The sequence below is a fragment of the Homarus americanus genome, unplaced genomic scaffold, assembly GCF_018991925.1.
Source record: "Homarus americanus isolate GMGI-L3 unplaced genomic scaffold, GMGI_Hamer_2.0 scaffold1909, whole genome shotgun sequence".
In the NCBI taxonomy this organism is placed as follows: Eukaryota; Metazoa; Arthropoda; class Malacostraca; order Decapoda; family Nephropidae; genus Homarus; species Homarus americanus.
The window spans coordinates 352,413-375,689 of record NW_024752372.1 but is presented as its reverse complement, the minus strand read 5'-3'; the positions used below and the strand labels follow the sequence as shown (position 1 = coordinate 375,689).

Genomic DNA, 23,277 nt, shown 5'->3' with positions numbered 1-23,277 from the left:
AGATAGATAAATTTCTCCTCCTTCGTTCGGTACCGGATACAGTTCAGCAAATTTTCCAAATAGACCGAAGCCTCTTGATGACAACTATCTCAATTTCTTTTATTTTTTTTGTTTATTTGGTTCACGTCCTTATATTTTCTCTCTTCCCTCTACTTCCTTCCCTTCCTTCTCCCGTTCTTTCTTTGGTATATTTCGTAGCCTCTTCCACGGTGAGGGGGTGGGATAGGGGGGGAGGGGGATTGAATAGAAGGGATGGAAGGGGGACTGGAAGGCTTAGACATGGTGGAGGATGGGTATAGGGAGGTCCCCCGTACACCCTTTAACCACGTGCTTAAGTCTATTCAACACCCACTCCTACTACACCCCTCTCCCCACCCACCCGTTGGTTGAGTGAAGCCAGGCTGTCTCCACACACCTGCAGTCAAGACCTTCTGCTGCAGCCTGACGCCTCTGTGAATGTTTAAGTCACGTTCGGTGGAAGACGTACAGTTCTTGACAATCTTAGTACACGTGTGAATGTTAGTCACGTCTACATGCCTAAGCTTCATGAGCAGACAAGAGTGATTGTTTGTACATAAAATACTGTTTACGGAGTGTCGCACGTGCGGTTTTCCTTCCTCCTCCTGCATCACACACACACACACACACACACACACACACACACACACACGACCTGCAGACGATGAGGAAAGGAGAATTACCGAGTGGACCGGAAAATAAGAGAGATAGCTCTAAGTTACGCACGTTTACTTCGTTCACAGCCTCGAGATGACTTGCTTATGAATGACGGAATGACCTGACTCCTCCTGCCTTGATCTTCTTCGTTTGAGATGATGGGAGGACCTGACTTCTTCACTAAAACTCTGGGAAGTATTTTTGGTCTTCTTATTAACAAACAATTAAAAAAAAGTTGTATCGATAGTGAATGAAAACAACCAAGTGAATGAAGTAATAATAGTAATACTAATAGCGATATTAATTATAACAACAACAGCAATGATAACAACAATACCAATAATAATGATAATGATAATAATAATAATAATAACGATAATAATGATAATAATAATAACAATAATAATAATAACGATAATAATGATGATAATAACAACAACGATAATAATAAAAAAAACGATATATTTTTTATAACAATTCTAAAAAATACGGAAAATATCACGTGATTTAACCAAGACAAAAATAAATAAATAAAGAATTGGTCATAAGATAAAGTACACGACATCAACAAGGACAGGTAACCGCATAGTCTTAGTACAGGTAAGGTTCATATAGTCACATGATTCAAGACCAGTAGCCCACAGACACCTCGTGAACTGGGGGACGAAAAGAAACCGAACCCGCAACTTAAAAGACTCACTACAATGTTATCTTTTGCCTAATAAACAAACGGCTGGTCTATTCTACATATTACTCTACTCGGTTACACGTACTTGGTGATATTTGACACTCTGTAATAGGTACAGTTTGTGTGTGTGTGTGTGTGTGTGTGTGTGTGTGTGTGTGTAATCGTAATGGCGAAACGAAATACAAAAAATTAGGTTTACGTGTAGAACAAACTCATCACGCTACTGTAATCATTGCTTGCTTAATTCATTACAACGGTACGCTCATTCACTCACGCTAAACAATTGTAGTGGTGACAAAATCGGTGTTCCAGAGTCATAGGAAAAAAAAGTTGTTACAGAATATGTCTCAATTTGGACTAGGGGAAGGTTAGGTTAGGTTAGTTATGCCATTGACTCACCACGGACTCACCAACATGTACTGGGTAAAGTTTAGACAAATCTCTCATCACCTAACCTAACCTAACCTAACCTAACCTCACCTAAAACACAGTAGCACCGCAAGAATAACATAATGAATAAAATAAATAAATCACTAAGTACAATAACAGAAAATAAATACAATGAACAACAAACCATTATTAATTATTAACATTATCTTCAATTTCACTCACTAAAATTAACAAAAGCTTAGGACCTACAGGTGAATATATATTAATTAACAAATAGGTGTATCATTTTAGGTTTTAGCTGTAATGATAAAAGTTGTTAAAAAATTACCAAATAAATGTTTATCGTCCCAGATATAGTTGTTCTTGTATGGTAATGAAGGAGGCGAGATACACCCCCACCACCCACCCCCACAAACCCACCCCCACCACCCACCCCCACAAACCCACCCCTACCACCCACCCCTACCACCCACTATTGTAATGCATCGGGAAATAACAAGACCACCTCGCTGCCCTGGGAAACATAACTAAACATTCCTGGTAACACACACACACAAGTAATGTTACCAGCGAAAACAACCACTCAACCGAATCTACCGGGAAGAGTCCGAGGGGGAGAGAAAACGGAGTGGGGGTGTAGGTGGTGGAGGGGGTGGATGAGGGAGAGGGGGTGGATGATGGAGGAAGGAGGGTTGGTGGTGAAGGGTGGGGGAGGTGCAGCGCGGAGTAAAGGCTGGCGTTGGTGGCTGGATTCTTCACTCCTGAAGACGACACCGTCTGGGCCATAACACAGTACTACTCCTCCTGTACACACCACAACTCAACTCAACTCAAGGTAAGCTGACTGAACCCCGCCGTCGTATGTCTGCGCCTCTCTACCACTTCGTTATCTCTTGTTAACTACAGACTGTCTCGTTACCTTCAAACGATAGAATACTCGTGTTGGTCGTGTTGCTAAGTGACTTCTATACCACCAACCAATAAGACTCCAGTCAAGATATTAACCATGTTTCTATTGGCTGATTTCATTGTTTACGTCACGATTAAATCACGTGAGAGACTTAGTTTACGTTCCTGACGCACAAACGTTTATAACAACAGTAAACAAAATAAAATATCTTTGTCATATAATTATTGTCATTATTTTTCTGTTATTTAGTCTCGTGGTGAACGGCTCTGAATGATGAACGGTACATTGTATTGATGAGCATCTCAGTATGAACGGTACAGTGTAAGGATGAACATATCAGTGTGAACGGTACAGTGTAATGATGAACATGTGAACAAAGAGGATGACTCAAGTAACATAGCAGCTCCTTGGTGTGGTGTTCCAACAGTGAACCTCAAGTGTGAGCCAAGAGTTCGATAAACGAAGTCTTATAGTGCTACTTATACACCAGTCTTTGTGTTACTTATACACCAGAGTCTTAGTGCTACTTATACACAAGAGTCTTATAGTGTTACTTATAAACCAGGGTATTAGTGTTACTTATACACAAGGGTCTTATAGTGTTACTTATAAACCAGGGTATTAGTGTTACTTATAAACCAGAGTATTAGTGCTACTTATACACAAGAGTCTTATAGTGTTACTTATAAACCAGAGTATTAGTGCTACTTATACACAAGAGTCTTATAGTGTTACTTATAAACCAGAGTATTTGTGTTACTTATACACAAGGGTCTTATAGTGTCTTATAAACCAGGGTATTAGTGTTACTTATAAACCAGAGTATTAGTGCTAATTATACACAAGAGTCTTATAGTGTTACTTATAAACCAGAGTATTAGTGTTACTTGTACACAAGAGTCTTATAGTGTTACTTATAAACCAGAGTATTTGTGTTACTTATACACAAGGGTCTTATAGTGTTACTTATAAACCAGAGTATTAGTGTTACTTGTACACAAGAGTCTTATAGTGTTACTTATAAACCAGAGTATTAGTGTTACTTGTACACAAGAGTCTTATAGTGTTACTTATAAACCAGAGTATTTGTGTTACTTATACACAAGGGTCTTATAGTGTTACTTATAAACCAGGGTATTAGTGTTACTTATAAACCAGAGTATTAGTGCTACTTATACACAAGAGTCTTATAGTGTTACTTATAAACCAGGGTATTAGTGTTACTTATAAACCAGAGTATTAGTGTTACTTGTACACAAGAGTCTTATAGTGTTACTTATAAACCAGAGTATTAGTGGTACTTGTACACAAGAGTCTTATAGTGTTACTTATAAACCAGAGTATTTGTGTTACTTATACACAAGGGTCTTATAGTGTTACTTATAAACCAGGGTATTAGTGTTACTTATAAACCAGAGTATTAGTGTTACTTGTACACAAGAGTCTTATAGTGTTACTTATAAACCAGGGTATTAGTGTTACTTATACACAAGAGTCTTATAGTGTTACTTATAAACCAGGGTATTAGTGTTACTTATACACAAGAGTCTTATAGTGCTACTTATAAGCCAGAGTATTAGTGTTACTTATACACAAGAGTCTTATAGTGTTACTTAAAAACCAGGGTATTAGTGTTACTTATACACCACAGTATTATAAAGTTACTTATACACCACAGTATTAGTGTTACTTGTATCAGTCTTATAGTGTTACTTATACAACGAGGAGTATTAGTGTTACTTATACATCAGAGTCTTATAGTGTTACTTATCCACCAGAGTATTATAGTGTTTCCTTATAAAACGGTAAGTCTTACAGTGTTACTTACAGAACAGAGAATCTTATAAAGTTACTTATATACTGGCGAGTCATATAGTGTTACTTATACACCAGAGTCACAGTGTTATATATACAACAGTCTCATAGTGCTACTTATACACCAGGGTATTGTAGTGTTACTGAAGCAATGGAAGTTTATTGTTCCGGGGTTACGTAGCTACCTGCCTCACCACAATAAGCCAGACAGGTAACTTATTTTCTGTTAAGAGCGAGTGTGAGGCAGCTCAGTTCTTCATAAAACAGCTGGTGGGGGTAAGTAGCGACCATCCCTCAAATAACTGTTCACAACCTAACCTAACCAAACCTAACCTAACGTCATGAACAATAGCGTGTAGGTATCAAGGAACTGAGGGTATTATCAAGGAAGAGAGCAATACGATTATTTCTCACGTAATTACTGAAAATTTGAGTGTAATCGAATCGAGTTTCCAAGAATTTCAAGTTGAGGGCGTGGTAGGATATAGGATGATGTTTTGGCAGGATGGAAGGGTAGATACGGCAGGATAAAAGTGGAAAAGACGGGGGTGGGGGGAAGAGGACAAAAAATGACAGGGTAGAGATGGGGTGGATATGAGGGAATGTGTGAGGGAAGGAGGAGGTTGGCCCAGTAAGCAGCGGTCCCGTTACTTGGTGAGGCAGCGGTGTGGCGTGCCTGAGGTGGGGAGCCCGCGACTCGCTCTGTTTGAACGGGTGGTACAGTCACACACACAAACAAACAAGCTGCCTCCACTAAGACTTTCACAATTATCCACTGTATAGATGTGAACACCCGACTGACTGAACACAATCCACTAAGAAATACAGGAACTCACTTTAGTTATAAAAGAAAGTAAGAAACAAAAGTAATTTAACTATATGAAAGTAATAATGAAGTGAGGCGTCAGGTTATGGGCGTCTACCTGGTGAGGGAAGCTCCGGTGACCTCAATAAGGACTAAGGAAGTGATCCACCCCGGGCCAGGGCGTCCCGCACCCCACCACTCAACCGGTCTTTTCTTCCTCACTGTTTATGCTGTTAGTTCACTTGTGTGGTGTTTAGCGCCATATCCTGGTCATTGTTGTCACCTGTTCCTTGTAGGTTACCTGAGATGTTTGATGTGATTTAATGTAATAATTAGTATTTTATATAAAGGCTTCATAAACAGTATGTGACTATTAGGTAAATTTACCTTGTGTAATGTGTGTGTGTGTGCGCCACATTTCAGTTATGCAAGACATTAAACACATTTTTTAAATTGTGTTATATACTGTTATATCATATGTTACAAGAGCCCATTAGGCATCTGTTGCGAGTAATACCATACTATTTTACGCCATGCTGTAGCGTTACAGATTCACCACCAGTGTACGCCAGGTGGACCCAGCCACCAGCTCATGGTTACCCAAGCACCTTCAATCTTGTACACTTTACCAGAACATTAACTGTGTCAACTAAACTCGGCCTCGGGAGTGCTCGTGCGGCCGCCAGCGGTAGCACGCGAGTTCACCGACACGTACCGCAAACTTTATACAACAGACTGATATAACGGGGCGGCAGCCATGAACTTCACATTCCACTGTTTTCCTTTGAGGATATGTTCACTTACTTCACAAATCATGATAGAGACAATAAGCTTTTTAAGAAACTCCTACGACATAATACAGTAAATAAGAAAAGACATAATTGGCAGGTGATCAGGCTCAGCGGAGTGCGTCACCGGAGTAGAATGTAGGTGAGTGAGTGTGGGTCGAGGGCCGAGGCAGTGGACCGCTGTAGAGATGGATACCAGGCAGTCACTCGCACCACCCTTCATTCCCCTCATTAATGCACACGTTTACCATCACCTTTCTTATACCGTTCTATGTTTCTAGGTCAAGTGCGTAAGAGATCTAGGACAGAGATAAATGTGGTTCCTTCCCCCGTAGCGCCAGAGACTGTTCTTAGATTATTGCAGTTGTGTTGTACCTAAGGACACAATTCTTCTTCTTACATAAAGTTTTTGGTCTCATCAGGCGTCCAGTAAGAGGGCCGGAGGATGTAGGTAGAGTAACTGTTCATGACACTCCCCTATTGGCACTGACGTCGACACTCTCCCTTGGCACTGACGTCGACACCCCCCCTTGGCACTGACGTCGACACTCCCCCTTTGCACTGACGTCGACACTCCCCCTTGGCACTGACGTCGACACTCCCTCTTGGCACTGACGTCGACATCCCCCCTTGGCACTGACGTCAACCTCCCTCTTGGCACTGACGTCGACATCCCCCTTGGCACTGACGTCAACCCCCCTTGGCACTGACGTCAACACTCCCCTTGGCACTGACGTCGTCGCACTGACGTCGAGCATCCCCCTTGGCACTGACGTCGACACTCCCCCTTGGCACTGACGTCGACACTCCCTCTTGGCACTGACGTCGACATCCCCCCTTGGCACTGACGTCGACACTCCCCCTTGGCACTAGGTCTCAGTACCCAGCCTAAGCGTGTGGGAGGATTTGAAAAAATTCTCCTTCAACCTGTTATTGTAAACATTGACTTAAGATCGTGGTTACCAGGAGGGAGAAACTCTTGGTGATAGTTTCTCTCTAAACAGTTCTCTCCAAACACCATTGTTCTCGAGGATCAATTTTAATTAAGCTCGTAAAAGAAAACAAACATTGATGAACGTGAAGGAGGCAGTATGGAGAGTGTTGGCCTGAGAACACATGTCACCGGGGAAGTCGATCTATTCAGCACGCTCTGTCAACCTTGGGGAAATACCTCAACCACACACAGTAACATGAACGGTGATGCGGCAGGGTGGTGGTGGGTGATGGTGGTAGTGATGGAGCAGGGTGGTGGTGGGTGGTGATGGGAAAGGGTAGTGGTAGTGGGTAATGGGGCAGGGTAGTTGTGGTGGGGCAGGGTGGTGGTGGTGAGGGGAGACACTACGCCCAAAAAAGGTGACAAGAAAGAGTAGTGATGGGTGGTCAGAATGATACGGTCAGGGAGCTGATGAGTATACTAATGGTGGGTGGCGTCGACGTAGAGAGAGGGGTAGGGTAAGGAAGGATGGTCATGGGAGATAAGAGCCACACCTCACTTAACTGTTACTGACCCCGGCAGCCTACCACACCGTTGTCCGAACCACCAACACACGTCATCAAAGGGCCACAACACCACAGGATACTTAACTCCACCTCTTGGCTACACATCAAGTAAACCGCGTAACTGTATCTCTTACCTACATCTGAGTAAGCATAGGTGCTCCTCACACACACACACACACACACACACGTACGTCTCCTGTTGTCATTTCCCTGGTGCTGTCATGGTAGATGTGGGGACCGAGTCACGGGTGGGGAGGAGGGTAGACAATAGACAGTATAAACCAGGAGGTGAACTCTGTTAATGGTGATTGGGGTCATAGAGAAGATCACCAGCAGCCGTAACACAGTTGATCACACGAGTTAACGGCGCTCGTCGTCACCAACCACAGGAGGGTCTAGCAAAAGCACCTGGTAAGTGTACAGTATAACGGCAAGATCAACTGTGTGGGGTGAAGAGTGAACAGCTGGAATCACTCACGTACAACAGAAGTAATCGCAACAGCTGGAGGAGGAGGAAGTGAAAGAAAAGAAGGGGAGGAGGAACAAGAAATGAAGTAAGAGGAAGTGGAGGATAAAGAAGAGAAAGAAGTGGAAAAAAGGATGAGGATAAGGAGAATGAAGAGGAAATGGAGAAGGAAGAGGAAGACAGGGAGGAGGAAGAGGAACTGCAGTGTCGACGATCGTGACTCTGAGCTCCTCCTCTTCGTCAGTAGTGGTCTGGCGGATGTGTCGAGGCTTCTTTAAAGACCTAGACATAAACCTTACTATTATACTCTATGTCATCATGCGTCTTGTATGTGGGTTATGTTGGGGATTATGTTGAGGGTATGTTGCGGGTATAGTCTCCTAGGTCAAGCACCACATATAATAATATTCTTACGCTACATATATGAAAAGTTAATACAGGAATTCAATCAACATTAACTATATGCTTGGTTATTTTTTATTAAATTCTCTTGTAACTGATCTGTATATAACGTCTCAGTATTAAACTAACTCTCTCTCCTAGTACTGCTTTCTCTACCGTCTTTGTTTTGTTTTGGTTTCCATCACTTGAAAAAAATACAAAAAGAAACAAGGATATTTATTTCCCTGTGGTGTATGACCTATACTATGTGCAATAAGTCGTCCACCAGGGTTGTTTCAAGGTGGTTGATTGGATCGTGACTATAGGGTCGTTATTACAGACTTGCGGCTTGCGACCCTTTTGTTGAGTCTGTGAGAGTCGGGTCAAAGCCATCCCGGTACCGCTAGAGATACAGTCAAGGTCGTCTCAAAGGGCGCCGCTACTATACACGAAGTCCCTGTCGTCTCAATGGCTACAAAAGGTCGTCCTAAGGGTCGTTTTGAAGGCAGGAAATAGTCGTGATCAGGGTTATCTCAAGGGTGAATAGAGTCGTGGCTGAGGTCGTTTCAAGGTCGTCTAGAGTGGCAGCGAGGCGAGTCATCTGAAGGGCAGCTTAGAGGACGTAGCCAAGGAGTGGTGGTGGAACTCGTGTCACCTGTGGTTGGCTCCAGGGCACACGGTTCCTATTCCAGATGGGGGTGGCGTGTGAGAGGGAGGCACAGCACACCGCTACATAACCCGGGTCTTATTAACACACCACAACACACTGTTTACGTCTTGTTCAACCCTCAGGTGTTGTGTCTTACCTCAAGTCCTTACACCTCACCTCGCTGTCTTTGTCTTATTCATTAACTATGCAACAAATTCTTAACTCAAAGTGACAAGTAGACCTTAACTCGTTCCTTAACTGTTGTTTATGTCTTATCTAAGAAATTCTCTGACACTCATTATTAAGTTTATATCTCATTTAAAAACCATCTAGTATTCTTTAGTTATGATTATGTCATCTTTAATCCTCTAACACACACTAACTTTGTCTCTGTCTCTCGTAAAATCAAACAAAACTCTTTAATTATGTTTCATTTTAAAACCCTCAAACACCTTCTTAACTGTACGCTTATGTTTGTTCAGATCCTCTAATACATTATAAGGAAAACCCCCCGTCCATCCCCAGCTGACAAACACCACACTACCTCCTGGAAACAAGAAAAAATGAATATGAATGGGAGGAAGGAGAGAGAGAAAAACTAATGTCACCTTTTTCCATGACATTTCCTCCGGCGGAAAATGTGATTAAAGGAGAGTTTTAATTCGTTGATGACCTGCAGCCGTACGTGGGTCAGCGAGGTTAGGGATTGGTCGCTTCTCGTGTTGCAAGGAGTACTTAAGCTAGAGTTGGAGGACACGCAACAGTTAGGTTCGTACAGGTCATCGCACTAACACCACTACCACCACCTTCCCCCCCCACCCCTACGCTCCGGAATGTCAGCGGAAACACGGGGTTGAGGAGTGAGTGGGCGCTACAGGGGGAAGGTGATCGGTAACTTTGGGAATGAAGAGTAGGAAGTAGGAGAATAAAGGAAGGGGAGGATAGGAAACGGAAAGGAGGAAAGGACGAGAAATAATGACAATAAAGGCCACAATTTAGTAGTGATGTTTCTCCACAACTTCTAATCATTAACGGTACACATGAAGACAGATTGGAGAGCAAGATGCGACCCGTTACACCATGCAGGTAAACAAACACTGAACAACACACTCGTAATCACAACATTTTCAGGAACCTTATGGCAGGTGATGTTAGTGACGACAAACTCAAGTTATACAAACGAAGAAAAACCTGACGGAGACAAGAGTGAGTTTATCCACGAGTGTTTACAGGGACGAAAAACAACAAAACACAGACATATGGGCACCACACCACGATTTTCTCTCTGTGTACGGGCGTCTTAAGCCAACCAGTCAGCCAGCCAGCCATCTGCTTTTGGTAACGGGGGCCAACACATGGTTCCCCTACCACAAGATGATGCTATTCACGACCATTGCTTTTACTGTAAGATAGAGACCACAATGTCCCCGTAAGCCTCACAGATGACATGGAAATTCTGCCATAAATCTTACATTAAATCATGAACCAAACTTACATACGTTTGAGCAACTGACAGCAAAAAAGTTTTAGTCCCGCTAACTCGAGAATCTGTTCCTATGCTATAAAATATTTTGTTAGTGTTTATATACCGCCATTTGTTAGACTAATAAGTAAAATAAAGAGAAAGAAAAACGAAGAATCTTGTGGCTAAGGGCTTGTTGTGGTTGCCATACGTAGATGACCATTCAAAAGATAGTTTTTATCCTAATGGACCATATCAACGCACAAAGTTCGTAAATAAACAGTGACAAAATAACGATCAACATCTAAAAACATTAAACAAAATAAATAAATCCAAATTTATCATAAAATGTTCTGAATCGACTAAATAAAAATTGGGTTCACGTGAGATGACAACACCAGGACACAGCCCGGGGTTAGTGGGTCAGTAGGGACCTTCACCTTGAGTCACCTCCACCCACCAGCAGGTATGTCCAGGTGAGGGGTAGGGGGAGGGGGGCTCTTTCTTCTGCGGAAGGTACACCAGTTCACTGACCCCTTTCCAGCGTACTTAGTTCTTGCCCACACCGTAACCACTTTCTTTCGCATTACTTGGTACAGTGCCCCACCTCTCATTTGTGCATTCCTTAGTACGGCATCCATTTGTGTATCTATCGGTGCTTTTAACTCACTTCACAACTATTTATTCGCATTTATTTCCATCTTGATGCATTTTCTCTGTATTTTTCTGTCAAAACGATATCTCATCCTCCTCACGTTGATATTCCTGGACATAAACAGACGTGAGTTAATTCTATGTCATCCTCTATAGTTACCCTTGCATTTTAATCGTTTTCTTTAGTTTTGACTGAATTTTTTTCTCATCTAACGTCGTATTTTGCATTTCTTAACGTCGGGTTTCTTTTATTTTGGGTATTTTTAATTTTCTTTGTACGTGATTTGTTTCTTAATTAAAACTTTATAGAGAGATGTAATATATATTTTTAAGAGATGTCACTTTCCCATACTCTCGTCACTTTCTCGACACTTTGGACACTTTCCTCGACCGTATATATTTTCAGATTATCATGCCTTTTCGTATTATTTCATCTGTTATAAACCTCTAGTCATGCGGTCACTTTCTACAGTATAACTCTCTAGTGTCGTTACTTTCTCTCTGTTAGGTCTCCCTTCGTTCTCACCATATTTCATTATCCTATTTCTGTTCTTTGTTATCTTTGCTTACTGTTGCTTGTGACAGACATAGACAGTGGTCACTATCTCTCTCTCTCTCTCGTTAGTCTTCAGTATTATCTTATTTTTTCGACTTATTATAACACATTTCTTTTGGTTTTCTCCTCTATGACTTTCTAACTGGTGTTCCCTAGTATATATTTATTATGTTTTCAGATATTTTCCCTGTTACAACGAGTGTGATTACTTTCTTTAATGCGACTTTCTATAATACATTCTTTGTCCTTCAAGTGTCTTATGTGTGTATCGTATAACTTTCTACGTAATTACTTTCTTTGTTGCCACTTTCTAGTGCATATGGTTAGTACATCTCTCACGTGGTGTAGTGGGGGGGGTGGGGCATGTCACTCCTCTTGGTATGATGACTAGTTGGGGAGGCTGGAGAAAGCGGATTGTGGGTAGGGGAGAAGGGGGGGGAGTTGGGGGTATGAGGAGGGGAGAGGTTGTGGTTAGGAGGAGAAATTGTGAGGAGGAGGAGGGTTTGTGGGTGGGGGAGAGGGAAGGAGGAGGCGTGGTAGGGGAGGGGGGCAGAGTGGTAGGAGGAGGGGTTGTGGGTAGGAGGGAAGAAGTTGTGGCTTAGGGGATGGGGAGTTGTGGGTAGAGGGGAAGAGGGGGAGGTGTTGCTGATACGTGGGGCAGTCCAATGCACTCGAGGAAGAATCTTTTTCTCGTAGTTGCTGTGCTGTTACCTCACAACACTATAGAGACGTCGTATCGTACAGTTAAGTGGTGTGTTGTAAGCTGACAGCACTGGGATGAATCGTAGTTGTTGTGTTGTAAGCTGACAGCACTAGTCTCTCGTTGTTAGGTATGGAGACCAGCCCAAGACGTAGGACTAATGGAGTCCCCAGTGACAAGCTTTCACTCCATACTTGTAAACAACGGAATTATGTACAGAGTTACGATGCCTTTGTACACTCTCTCAATGTACAGCGATAAGTTATATATGCACTTCCTTACAGTGTACAGTGACGCTAGTGACGGGGGAGCGATAACTCGTTACAATGTTACGGTAACGCACTGACTGTAATGATACGTTACGTTCACCATGTCTAACACACACATGCACACACACACACACACACACAGAGGACCAAGTAGGTAGGAAGAGAAAGTCGGAGTAATTGAGAAGTTTGTTGACCCTTCCAGAGGAAATTCCCAATCATCTCTTTCTCCTCCCCCCCTCTCTCTCTTTCTCTCTTTCCTACGTCTTTCTCTCTCACTTTTTTCTCTATCCATTTTCCTCTCTCTCTCTCTCTCTCTTTGGTATGCACAGTGCAGCACAGGTCATGAGCGCGCCCCCCAGCATGAGCTTATATTACACCGCAGCTATCACCCCCCCCCCCCACACCCTGGAGAAAGCCGTGTCAAGACCTTCACTACACTAACTACTCCCAAGACATTTCTGAGTTCATGGTCGAGTTCCTGCGTCACTAGGTCGACCCCCCAGCGTCATCAGAGGGCGTTCTAGCGTTAATCAGTGGCGCTCTCCACACCACTTTGTTATTGAGGTCATCAAGGTGTCCACTGGCTGCTCTTTCTACTCTATACCCTAGATCTTTCCTCCCTGTTAGCTCCTGTATGTAGCGATAATGTCCTGCCCGTGTCTCCTGTGTACACGAAATACGTCCTGTCTCCTATACACAAAGGTACGCTCTAGGTCTCCTACATAAACAAAGGTGAACCCTGTGTCTCCCCGCCACCTTGAGACAGCAGTTCCCGGGAGAGTGACCGCCACTCCTCAGGCCTCTCTGACTCAGCATGGGACGCCCTGGAGAAAGTTGATATCCGGGTGACTGAGATGAAAAGCTTGTTTGGGAGGCAGGTGGCGTGGTTAGTAGTGTGGGGGGAAGGTGGTGGCGTGGTTAGTAGTGTGGAGGGAAGGTGGTGGCGTGGTTAGTATGGTGTCAGGGTGGAGTGGTTAGTATAGTGTCGGGGTGGAGTGGTTAGTAGTGTTGGGGGAAAGATGGGGTGACGTGGTTAGTATAGTGTCGTGGGGTGGGGTGACGTGGTTAGTATAGTGTCGTGGGGTGGGGTGGCGTGGTTAGTAGTGTGAGTCAGGTCGAACTGAGATCCCTGTTAAGACTAGAGACCCCAATTTAAATAGTGATTAGATAAGGTTAATCTTAGTTGGGGGCTCGGTAGGACTGGGGACTATTGCTAAGACTGGGGACTATTACTAAGACTGGGGACAATTACTATGCCTGGGACTATTACTATGCCTGGGGACTATTATTAAGACTGGGGACTATTACTAAGACTGGGGACTATTACTAAGACTGGGGACTATTACTAAGACTGGGGACTATTACTAAGACTGGGACTATTACTAAGATCAGACTATTACTAAGACTGGGGACTATTACTAAGACTGGGGACTATTACTAAGACTGGGACTATTACTAAGACTGGGGACTATTACTAAGACTGGGGACTATTACTAAGACTGGGGACTATTACTAAGACGGGACTATTACTAAGACTGGGGACTATTACTAAGACTGGGGACTATTACTAAGACTGGGGACTATTACTGAGACTGGACTATTACTAAGACTGGGGACTATTACTAAGACTGGGGACTATACTAAGACTGGGGACTATTACTAAGACTGGACTATTACTAAGACTGGGGACTATTACTTAGGACTGGAAAGGGTGGAAAGAGGGATAGTAAACAACGAGAGAAGAGGAAGAAGGTGGACCAAGACGGCTCCCCACTCTTCCCTCCCTCCCCACTCCTTCCCTCCCTCCCCCCACCCTTCCTCCCTCCATCCTTTCCTCCTCCTTCCCCTCTTTTTCCTCTCCTTCCCTCCCTCCCCACTCCTTCCTCCCTCCTCCCTCCTTCCCTCCTCCCCCCACTCCTTTCCTCCTCCCACTCCTTCCTTCCCCTCCCTCCCCCCCCTCTTTCTCCTCCCTCTCGCCTCCCCCTCTCCCTCCCCTCCCCTCCCCCATACCCCTCCCCCCTCCCTCCGTCCCCTTCCCCCACACACTCCTCCCTCCCTCCTTCCCCCCCCCCCCGTCCCACCTCCCCCATACACCCTCCCTCCCCCCCGTCCCCCCCACACCACCCTCACTCCCTCCCCTTCCCCCTCCCCCGTCCCCTCCCCCCCCTCCCTCCCTCCCCTCCGTCCCCCCTTCCCCATACACCCCTCACCCCTCCCCTCCTCCCCTCCGTCCCCCCCTCCCCCATCACCCCCACCCCCTCCGTCCCCCTTCCCCCATACACCCCTCACCTCCTCCCCCCCCGTCCCCCTTCCCCATACACCTCACTCCTCCGTCCCCCTTCCCCCATACACTCTCACCCTCCTTCCGTCCCCCTTCCCCACACCTCACTCCTTCCCCCCTTCCTCCAACTACCTCCTCCTCCCATACACTCCCTCCTTTGTGAAAGTATAGCGAAGTGTCCTTGACGTGGAGAAAACTAGCCGCTGTTGTTGTGTAAACGGCAGGTAGGCAATGTTAGGTGGGAGGTAGGGTGGGAGGAGGGGTGAGGAGGGGTGGGAGGAGGGTGGGAGGAGGGGTGGGAGGAAGGTGGGGAGGAAGGGTGAGGAGGAGGAAGAGGGAAGGGGCTGGTGGGGAAGGGGCTTAGTTGAGGGGGCGTGGTAGAGGGTGAGGAGATGGACATATAGATGAGGCCTGTGTTGACCAGCAATAACGTGAGTCAGATACTACATTATCATCGTCCACCAATCACAGAAGAGAGAGAAAGTTGCTACAGATTTCAACCAATCATAATAAAGAACCCAAACTAAATCTTATCAGAAACTTCACACCAATCACAATAAAGAATTCCACTTGATTTAATAATTCCACCAATCGTAAAAGATGCCATTAAATGTTCCACCAATCACAACGGTTCGATTAGCCGGTCTATATTTTCCACCAATTACTGAGGAATACGATACTAAGCTTTCCACCAATCACGAGAAGAGTTGCTATACATATTCCACCAATCACAGAGGGGACGCAGTTATCATTTCCACCAATCACTGGAGAAGATACTAAAGTTCCACTAATCACGACAAAGGACACGAACAATGTTTTCACTATTAAAATTTCTACCAATCCCAATAGAGAATAACTGTATATACTCCACCAATCACAGATGATGATGATAGGTTTTCCACCAATCATAGAACATACTACTTAATATTCCACCAATGATATTACAGTGTGTTATAAAGAGTTAATGGCCACCTGTACGTAACACCGTGTTAGTACAGTATATTAGGGTTACATAACTATTATATAACTACTATATGACTCCTATATTGCATTAGTAGCAGCACATCACTATTAACATATTGGTGTTACATAACTATTACATAACTACTGTATTCTGCCTATGATGTATTGGTGACATCATCATCATCATTTCTCTTTGCCCTTCATCTCACACCTCCTCCCCCCCCCCCTTTCCTCCCTCATCACACCCCCTCCCTCACCATAAGAACATAAGAATGGAGGAAACTGCAACGGGCCTATTGGACAGTCCCATTTTGAAGCTATCCATCGTATTTGAGTCAATAATGATGTTTGGTAATTTGTTCCACTCATCCACTACTCTATTTCCAAACCAATGTTTACCTATTTCGCGCCTAAACTTAAATTTGTCTAATTTAAAACCATCGTTACGAGTTCGCTCCTGGTTGGATAATTTGAGTACCTTTGTAAGGTCCCCTTTGTTTAGCCCTGACTTCCATTTATACACCTCGATCATAATCATCGCCCCTCACTCTACGTCTCTCGAGGGAGTGCAACTAAGATGCTTTAACCTGTCTCTGTACTCAAGGTTCCTAATGCCCGGGATTAGTCTTGTCATTCTCCTCTGAATTCTTTCCAAGGATTCTATATCCATTCTGTAATACGGTGACCAGAATTGAACTGCGTAATCCAAGTGAGGGCTCACAAGCGCAAGATATAGTTTCAGGATGACTTCGCTAGTCTTGTAACTAACACTCCTTTGTATAAACCCAAGTTCTTTATTAACCTTGTTTCGAGCAAATACACATTGTTTACTTGGCTTAAGATTCCTACTTATCATTACTCCTAAATCTTTCTCAAATTCGGATTTATTTCTATAACATCGCTATTCATCTGATATCTGGTTTCCCTGTTTACATCTCCTCGACTAAGTACTTTACATTTGTCCACATTGAATTTCATCTGCCATTTTTCAGACCATTCGAAAAATTTGTTTAGATCTTCCTGTAGTTTTGTGGAGTCCTCGTCAGATTTAATTACACGCCCTATTTTAGTGTCATCAGGAAATTTACTTATGTTGCTGTCTACGCCGATATCCATGTCGTTTATGTATATAGTAAATAATAACGGTCCAAGTACTGAGCCTTGGGGAACTCCAGTTGTGACGTTACTCCAATCGGATTTAGTGCCGTTAATGCTCACTCGCTGTTTTCTGTCCTGTAACCACGCACTAATCCATTTTAGAGTATCTCCTTTAATGCCATGAGCCTCTACTTTTCTTATTAGTCTTTCGTGGGGAACTCTGTCGAAGGCTTTGCCAAGTCGAGATATACCACATCATAGTCGTGCCCTTCGTTCACTGATTCGAAAACAGCTGAAAAGAATGTTAATAGATTAGTTAAACATGAACTCCCGCTTGTGTAGCCATGTTGAGAATCATTGATCAACTTGTGCTTCTCCAGGTGATTTCGAATATAGTTTAAAATTATTGTTTCCAGTAATTTGCCTGCAATTGATGTTAAGCTGATTGGACGGTAGTTAGAGGATAGTGATCTACCTCCCTTCTTGAAAATCAGTATTACATTCGCTATCCCCCAGGATTCTGGTACTACACGCCCTCTCCCTCACCACACCCCCTCCCTCACCACTCTCCTGGTTCAACACTATATCACCAAATGAAATGATGGTGAAAGTGAGAGGCGTGGTGGGCGGAGGAGTCAACATCGTCACGCTCCTGGGTACATGACACGCTTGACACTAAACCCCTACCACTGCTTACCACACAGCCACCACCCTTGATAATTCTCGCGTGTGTGTGTGGAAATAACAACGGTAAGCTGTCGTGCGTGAACCGACTAATGCATCGTTATTGTATCGTGGTGATGAGGTAACGGGAGGGGGTGAGGGAGGAATGGGTGAAGTGGTGCGGATGAGCTCATGAAAAGGAGATAATAAATGGTAGAAAGTGGATGTTGACAGCGGATGACGTGTATATGAACAGGCGATAACAGAAAGTGAATGAATGACGTCAGTATTTTTCATTAATTTGGACAACAGAGAAAGCAACTTGATATATGGCGTAATGTGGTCCTTGGGGCGTGAGGACATAAACAGTGTTGATTATTAATGATGTGGATGAATGGAAGTCGAATAGAAATAATCTGCGGTAGATCTTTTACTCCTGTGATCTACCTGTGTCGCTCTCTTGTTTTGGTTTGTCTTCACCTCCTTCTCTCACCTCAAATTCTACCTTCCTCTATCATCACACTCTCCTCACCTTACCCCTCACCACCATAGCCTTCAACTCACCCGACTCAACCCAACCATCTTTCTCCTCCTGTAGATGACGACTCGCCAGATTATGAGCTGGGGCCTGGTGGTACTCCTGGCTACCTCCCTCGTCACCTCCACCATCGCCGCCACTATGGACGCTCAGGTGGCACAAGAGGCACGTAAGTTCGTCTCCAAACCCAACGACATCAAGAAACAACAACTCCAACAACAACCCGACGTGAAACAGGTATATTAAGTTCAGGGTTATGATGTAGTGATCGACACAAAATGGAAGAGAGTTTATTCACGTAAAAAAAGAAAAAGATCAGACGATGAAGCCCCTATTATATTTGTTTGTGTGTTACAGGAACAACCTACTGACGGAGGGTTCCAATGGGGTAATCTGCTGGGTCTGGCGATGCAGCTCTTCATAGGAGGACCCACACACGGACCCAACGGCGCCTCAGACAAGATGGATTACATCACCCAGCTTACGGTAAGGAGGGACCCACACGAATACTGTATAGCCACTTGACCTTTATCAGTCTCGGTGTTAACATATGCTAAAGAAACTAAATAGTTACCTTATATTTCAAAGCTTCAGGTGTTAAGAAGTCAATTCGACATGTAAACACTCTCCAAAAACTAACTTTATACGATTTGGAGAAAATATGACAACTGAAGAAGGATTTTGACAATCCTACCAAGAGAACAGGAGTCGCAGTGATCAGTCCAGATACTAACTTAACATTATCTCTTCAGAGTGGCGACTTCTCCTGGTCCAAGATGTTCTCCTTGGGTCTCCAGATGGTCCTCAGTGTACTGGGAGGTGGGGACAATGCTGCCATAGATAAGATGGACGGAGGCTCTCCCGTTGAGGTAATATAACACTCACTGTGTATTGTAACCTTCACACACGCCTTATCGAACACCTTTCTCAGTCAACAGTCACATAACAGTCACATAACAGTTACTCTTAAACCAATAGGTGGGAATTCTATTAACATCGACGGTGGAGGGTATTGAGGGGGGAGGGGTTGGAAGGAGGTTCATTATCCGGGTTCTCAGTGAGTTATAGGTTAACCCCACCCCCCTCCCCCCAACCCCGGGTGTACGACATTCTCACCGTCATAAACCCACACAGGCTCGGGTCCTTTACGGCATTCAATAACATACCGCCGTCACACATTGTTACTTTATCACAGTTACGACCACCACTAGTACCAACCACAGTCACGACCACCACCGCAATCACGAACTTACCACAACCACCACTACTACTACCACAATCATGAGCACGACCTCACCACAACCACCACTACTACTACCACAATCATGAACACGACCTCACCACAACCACCACTACTACTACCACAATCATGAACACGACCTCACCACAACCACCACTACTACTACCACAATCATGAACACGACCTCACCACAACCACCACTACCCTTAACCAAACCAATAATAGTTTTCTTTTTCCTCTTATTAGTGTAAAAAAAATGCAACCAATTAACGTTCTAATATCACCACAGGGTATCCTAACTGCCGTCATCTCCTACCTGACCGGCTCCAACAATCCTGATGAGGTTGGCGTGATGGCTAAACAAGCTTCTGAGGTGAGTTATCAAGATGTTCATGCTTACAATCAGTTCTCTGTCACCAGGATAACTTTCAACTTGATCATGTTTTAAGCTTCTTCGACATAACTTAAATTCCACCTGCCTGTAAGCTTAATCCCATTAGCCTGTACACTTAATTAATTAGTATGACAATTTAACTACTCACTACGATCTTTTCTGTGATGTGACAAGAATTTTTTTGTTTACGAATGACTTCAAATGATTGATAACCTTGGCCCATGACGTCACTTGATTGTTTACTCTTGTGTTGCAGCTGTTCGGTCTGGTGGTGACCCTCCTCGACGCTCTCCGCACCAGCTTCTCCCAGAGGTCCTTTGAGGCTCGCAGTTTGGGCACCACCGACTCCCTCGCTGATGCCGCCGTCGCCGCCACCACCATGCTCAAGGTGACGTAGCTTTGGCAAACAGTTCCCTCCTCTTAGGTCGCACAGTCCCATGCCAGTTATTCAAGTCATCTAGTACCTTCCAGTTCAGTTAGAGTTGCTCTGTGTCACCTCCCCCCCCCCCATCACAAACGAAAGATATCAATTTTCAGATCGTAATCCTTGTACACTTTCTCCTATTCCTGTACTGACCAATCACCTCCTCCTCCTCCTTCACCAATAGAGCTACATTAAGACCTACGAGACCGAGGACGACATCTGCATGCAGAAGTACCTGTGCGAGGCCAACTCCGACTGTGTGTATGGCACTGGTGACACTGGCTACCTCTTCTGCCAGATGGGAACGTAAGCGATTTTCTCTTGTTATGGCTGTGCAGGAATCGTGTAGTGTGAACGACTGGGGACTTGTGGATATACAGTTTGTTCATTTTGTTACGTTACTTGTAGCTTCCATCTGCCTGGATTTATTACTGCCTGATTTTTTTATTTGCTTCACTCTCTCTCTCTCTCTCTCTCTCTCTCTCTGCCACCTGTTTAACTCGCTGGGTCGTTCCGCAGGTACGGTATGAGCTTCATCCTGGAGCGCTCCACCTACACCCCCTTCGAAATCTACAATGACGCTGGCAGGAGGGGACGCGTCGGCGAGAGCTGCCAAGAGATTTACAACGAATGTAACGATGTCTAAAGGCGTCTACCTTCCCGTCCTCCAAGATGACTGTGGCTCCCAGAATTCGTCCTGCGACACCCAACAACAGTAACTGTCGCCACAGTCTCTTAGTTTAGTGTTTGGCTTCATATCCGACTGACCGACGCTAGAAATAGTAGTTGTTTACGGCAGTTACTGTTAGACTGCAGTATTATTTTTTTTCCATATGGAGTCTGAAGCTCCACGTGACAAGAGGCATTGACTATTGCTAGCGAGGTTCACGTAGCGTCCAGGTACAGGAGACTCCGACGCGAACACTTTGCCTTGGACTGTGTTGACGACAAGACACTGGCAGACCCAATGATTAGCTGGTGAATTTCTCTGTTTCCCTTGACTGGTATGCCTATGTCATCATTATTTATTTTAGTTTTATTTAAACCAGAAACCTTATTTTTTTGGCTTAGTCTGATAGATATAGGCGTATTATCAAGTTAGTTTAGATTATTTATTGCTGAAATATTGTAGGGACCGACAGACTGTACTCGTGTGCGTCGCCCCTCAAGAACCGTATGTTTGTTGACATCATCCATCCCAGACACTTGACACGAGCCTCCGACACAACTCACGGCTGACACCAACTCGACATTTGACACGAGTTCTTGACACCAACTTAGTTAAATGTTACGGTAGTTAAGCAGACACTGTGATGGACGACACCTGTGCTGCGAGACGACGGTTAAATGACACCTGACGAAAACTCTGAGCCATGTGATGGTCGTCACTTCTCACCGTTCAATACGCACTTTACTATTGAGAATTTTAAAGTGAATCCGCTGAATCTTGCAAGGGAATCACTCGGGCGTACTGAACATACCAGAATAATCTTACGGATAGACTTAGTGAAGCGTTTATCTTTTTAATTCTGACATTCTGAATAAATCTGAAGAAGGCAGTGAACGGTTGAGTGAGTCAAGGTTCAGCGGGGTCTCTGAGCTGATCTGCCAGTTTACTCTATCACTACACGACACAGACACGCCTCAACACAGACGTCATACGGAAAAATGTCATCTTTAACGTCTTCAGAATTTTTCAGACACTTCACGTTAGTTAACTGTTACACACACACACACAGACGCTCTACCTGACGGAGACGCTGTAGAGGGCTGGAGGCGGGTGGACGAGAAATAGGTCAGGCAGTTCACTTCACCGCCACATTTACTTTGGTGTTGTCGGTGCTAATGTACAGTACAAGTGTCCCTGTACACCGTGCGGGCCTTGATACAGGGTGATGAGTGACCTCCCGATCACTGATAAAAGTCATCCTGTCAGTAGCGATGCTGGAGACAGGTGGAGGTGTTCCATTCTCCGCCCACATCCCACCCTCACCACGCCCCCAGGTGTGACCAGGAAGGGTGGCTGACCTCAGTACCTGACTCACGACCCTCGGGAGGGAGTAACATCTATACACGAGGTGGTCCCCAAGACCCGCGTCACCCCCTCCGCCCCTGTCTGTACTATTTCTTATTTATTTATTTGTTATTTTAAGTTTAAATACTTTATATTTGTTCCCGCTGGCGGGCCATAACAGGAATATAAAAATAATAAAAAAAAGTTTAGAAAGTTTGTTGACGTGGTATCTTACCATCATGCTACCGAGTGTTGGGAGTAAACTGTCCCACTAGTTTTTCTTGACTGTTCTCTCTCACACATGTGGCCTGAGGTGACCACATCACTGGGCCACACTTCTGCCTTGCTCAAAACATTCATTACAAATATTGTTCCAAGATTTTAGTTGTGACAGAACTTATACAAAGATCCACACGACCTAGAAGGAACTCCTCCAGGAGACAGGTTCTCCGGCTGAGAGGTCATACTTGTTGGTCCTTCTTGTCATAAGTCGCTCTCAAGAGACCTTAATAGTAATTCCTCCTGGTGACTGATCTTAATGGCAAGTTTTCCAGGCAACAAGTCCAGATGACACTTCAGCCCGCGTGTGTGACAGAAAACCAGTCTAAACTGAGCTCAGGAGGGCGAGCCAGCAGTAAGCTCTGACTCGCCACTCAGTGAGGCAACGCCGCATCTTCACCCCAGTCGATTTTGATCATTTTTCTAACCAAATAAAACACTCATACTCGACCCGAGTCTTAATTCCTCAAAGTCCAAAAATAATCTAAATACCAGAAGCAAATCACATCATTACAACACAAACTAATCCATTTTTTTAACAATTGTTTGTCTAAAATCATCAAACATCAAGCCGTTTCAAATGCCGAAGAATCACAAAATCATTCCTGAGAGAGATAGCAACGGTGCCCCACTGGGAGATATATAGGATTAGTGTAAGGGAATTATCATACAGTC

The 23,277-nt window shown here is 44.3% G+C and overlaps 1 protein-coding gene across 2 annotated transcripts; it reads left to right on the top strand.

Annotated features, from left to right (window-relative positions):
- The first annotated feature begins 2,496 nt into the window (after nucleotides 1-2,496).
- LOC121855051 lies at nucleotides 2,497-23,052 on the top strand. Of its 2 annotated transcripts, none has more exons than XM_042349877.1 (8): nucleotides 2,497-2,588; nucleotides 18,312-18,488; nucleotides 18,609-18,737; nucleotides 19,004-19,120; nucleotides 19,781-19,864; nucleotides 20,142-20,273; nucleotides 20,494-20,615; nucleotides 20,829-23,052. In XM_042349877.1, exons 2-8 carry the CDS (start codon nucleotides 18,312-18,314, stop codon nucleotides 20,953-20,955), a joined length of 888 nt encoding a protein of 295 aa, XP_042205811.1. In that variant the 5' UTR covers nucleotides 2,497-2,588; the 3' UTR covers nucleotides 20,956-23,052. The 2 variants fall into 2 exon arrangements, with proteins under 2 accessions (XP_042205811.1, XP_042205812.1); XM_042349878.1 differs by having other exon boundaries at nucleotides 2,499-2,581; nucleotides 18,310-18,488.
- The last annotated feature ends 225 nt before the right edge of the window (nucleotides 23,053-23,277 follow it).